Source organism: Buceros rhinoceros, unplaced genomic scaffold (assembly GCF_000710305.1).
Source record: "Buceros rhinoceros silvestris isolate BGI_N320 unplaced genomic scaffold, ASM71030v1 scaffold27648, whole genome shotgun sequence".
In the NCBI taxonomy this organism is placed as follows: Eukaryota; Metazoa; Chordata; class Aves; order Bucerotiformes; family Bucerotidae; genus Buceros; species Buceros rhinoceros.
In genome coordinates, this window is record NW_010425621.1 from 51,051 (window position 1) to 53,748 (window position 2,698).

Below are 2,698 nucleotides of genomic sequence, written 5' to 3' on the forward strand. Positions count from 1 at the left end.
TGTGGCGCCTCCCCCCTGCCGATACAGAACACTCCATCGCATCTGTCCAACCGCCCCAGGACTCAGGCTACACATCTGGCTTTCGGAAACATGGTACAAGCCAACAAACACAGCGTTACCCACAATACTGCAAACGCAGTATAAGACACACAGCATTAATGATGTCAAAAGTCTTTCCTTCTGCCCAGTGCCTGCTACCGCCCACAGCTTACATTAGGTCCTCGCTCCTGCTCGCTTCCTACAAACCGCTGCAACTCTCCACGCTCTCACCATATCACGCACTCCCCCCATCCTGCTCCACCTGACTGTGAGATTCCTGCAACTCTTTGATGCTCATTTTTAATTTAGTTATCATTAATAATTCTGTATCATCAGCAGACTTTGTCAACTTACTATACATCCTTTCCCAAATTATTTATTGGGAAATCCACTGAAATTCTCTTCCTTTTGTTCCCTGCCGTTTAACCAGTCATTACACCAGAAAACAACCACTCCTTATTCTTCCACAGCCTCTCTTCCAGAACTTCAGCAAGGGACCTTTTCCAGAGCCTGCAGGACACTGAAGGGGCTGTGCCAGCTTACGCACACCATCAGTGGCTCCTGGGGGAACCTCCACTAGAGCTCTGAGGCGTGACTCCTCAGAAAGCCACGCGGCCTCCTCTCTTGCACCTGCCTCACGCCTGTCATTCTGCCTCTGCCGAAGTTTCACCAAGCAGGCCTGGCTTTCAAGTCCAATTGCCGACCTGTTCCCTGAAGCCCTCCAGGAGTCTGTAAAAAGCCATCACATTTTCCACCTTCCATTTCTCTGGCTCTGACAGTTTAAGCATCAGGCCACGGCACATGTTGCTCTGCAACATGCTGGGACAGTTCCTCAGGCTGGCACTGCCACCGCTCCCCAAGAACATCTCTAGTCTTAAGCTCTTCCATAACAAGCACCAAGCGGAAGAAGCCAGTCGGCCTTGGGCTGTCACCTCATAGCGATTTTGCGCCTCACCCCTCTAGTCCCCCTCCCATCCTGCACAGGTTCCTTTCTTGTGATTCTGGAGATGTTTTTGTTCGCTTTACATCCCTAGCCGGTCGTCTCTGAGAATTTTACTTGCCCTGCCTGACCATGGTTTTACATTGTCACTGCCAGAGCTCCAGCTCCTCTCACGTCTCCTCACTCAGATGTGACGTGTACTCTGCAGAAAGTCCTGTCACCTTTTTCTGCCTTTCAACAGCACTGGCCTTTTGGCACCAATTCATGCTTGGAGGGGGTGGGGGGGTGGTGGGCACAGTTCTGTAAAGCCCACAATAAGCTTCTGTTTCAGCCTCAACTGCAAGGATGGACCCTCACTGAGCAGAGCTCTCCATCGCTGCTCTGGGTACCTACCTTTTTAAAGAGCCTGATGACATCCTCACTGATCTGTGACAGCCGGACAATGACATTGTTCATGAAGATGTCATTCAGGGTGGCATGGTCTCTGCTCTCTCGCCGGGTCTGCGTCAGAACCAGGTACCAGCAGTTCACAGGGGAAAGCAGGTGCTGATCTTTCCTAGGGAATCAGAAAACAAAAAAATCAGAAGGTCAAGCGAGCAGGACAAAAAGGCACGTACTGTCCAAACAATCGCTGCCGGCACAGTAACACCGCCTTCCTGCACGCACAGCCCCACACACCAGACCAGACCCTCAACCAGAACCTTCCCAAACTGGGAGCTCTGGAAGATGGCACAGGAGGAGTGACGTCCCTGCAATCCCTTTAACGCTCCGCAAGGCAGACAGTGTGGTTCTTTTTTCCACTCTGTGCTATTAATACAGCTGTCACTTCCCTCTCGCAGCGAGCCCGTTTGTCGCACAATCTGTTGTTCCACATTTAGTCCACTGAACAGTGCTGGAGAAAAGGGTTTGCTACCACGAAGCGTCTGTGCTCAAGGTGGACACATTCATATTCACGATGGTCTTAACCCAACTCACGCCACAGACGACAAAGAGGTTGCTGTGTGCAGCAGCAGGCCTTGTGGGGGGTGGGGGGAGGGGGTGACCTGCAGAGTCCCCGGGAGCCTCGCAGCATCCTCAGAGCGAGCTCATCCCACCCAGCTCTGCACTGTGGAGCATCCCGAGACCTGGACTCACCTAGAAGCCAGAAGCGGGCAGAAAAACTCTATTTTGAGGGAAATTTCAGCAAACATTTCACACTTGATTAGAGCTTAACTAATTTTGTCATGTTCCATCTTGAACAGTGAGAGGAACCTGCTCTGCCCTCCGTGTGCTGCTTGTAGTACTGAAGGCAAATGAATCAAAACTGAATCTAAGTTTCCAGAAATGATACAACTGACAAAGTATTTCCCGTTATTCAACTGAGACACTTAGAGGTAGATCCTCTCAACGAGGCAGCCAAGGGACTTGTTCCAAACGTTTCACCTGCACCATTTCCCCTGGCCAAACCAAGGTGTTCCTACAAGACGTGCTGGTTCCAGAGAAACAGCCCCTCGTGCTCTAACAAGACTGTCCTTCCCCAGAAGTCCTGCAGGCAGAAAGCCAGCCCACGCTGCCTACAGATAGGCTGTGCAGCTGAAGCCTTCGCACACCCACTCCTCCTCATCTGAGATGTCCTCACCGTGGCACCAGGGGGTACAGAAGCCGTGGAGAGCAAGGCACAGTGACTCCAGAAACCCTCTGTGTGCACATACAGACAGAGCACCCGCATATAAGAGCAGG

General features: G+C 51.7%; 1 protein-coding gene across 1 annotated transcript in view; it reads right to left on the reverse strand.

Annotated features, from left to right (window-relative positions):
- The window catches only part of SRGAP3 (SLIT-ROBO Rho GTPase activating protein 3), a 50,182-nt gene extending 48,653 nt beyond the window's left edge, over positions 1–1,529 (reverse strand). Inside the window, exon 1 of the mRNA XM_010141222.1 lies at positions 1,373–1,529. Coding sequence (XP_010139524.1) covers positions 1,373–1,435 — 63 coding nt within the window. The 5' untranslated portion in view covers positions 1,436–1,529. The remainder of the gene's footprint in view (positions 1–1,372) is intronic.
- Positions 1,530–2,698: the final 1,169 nt, after the last annotated feature.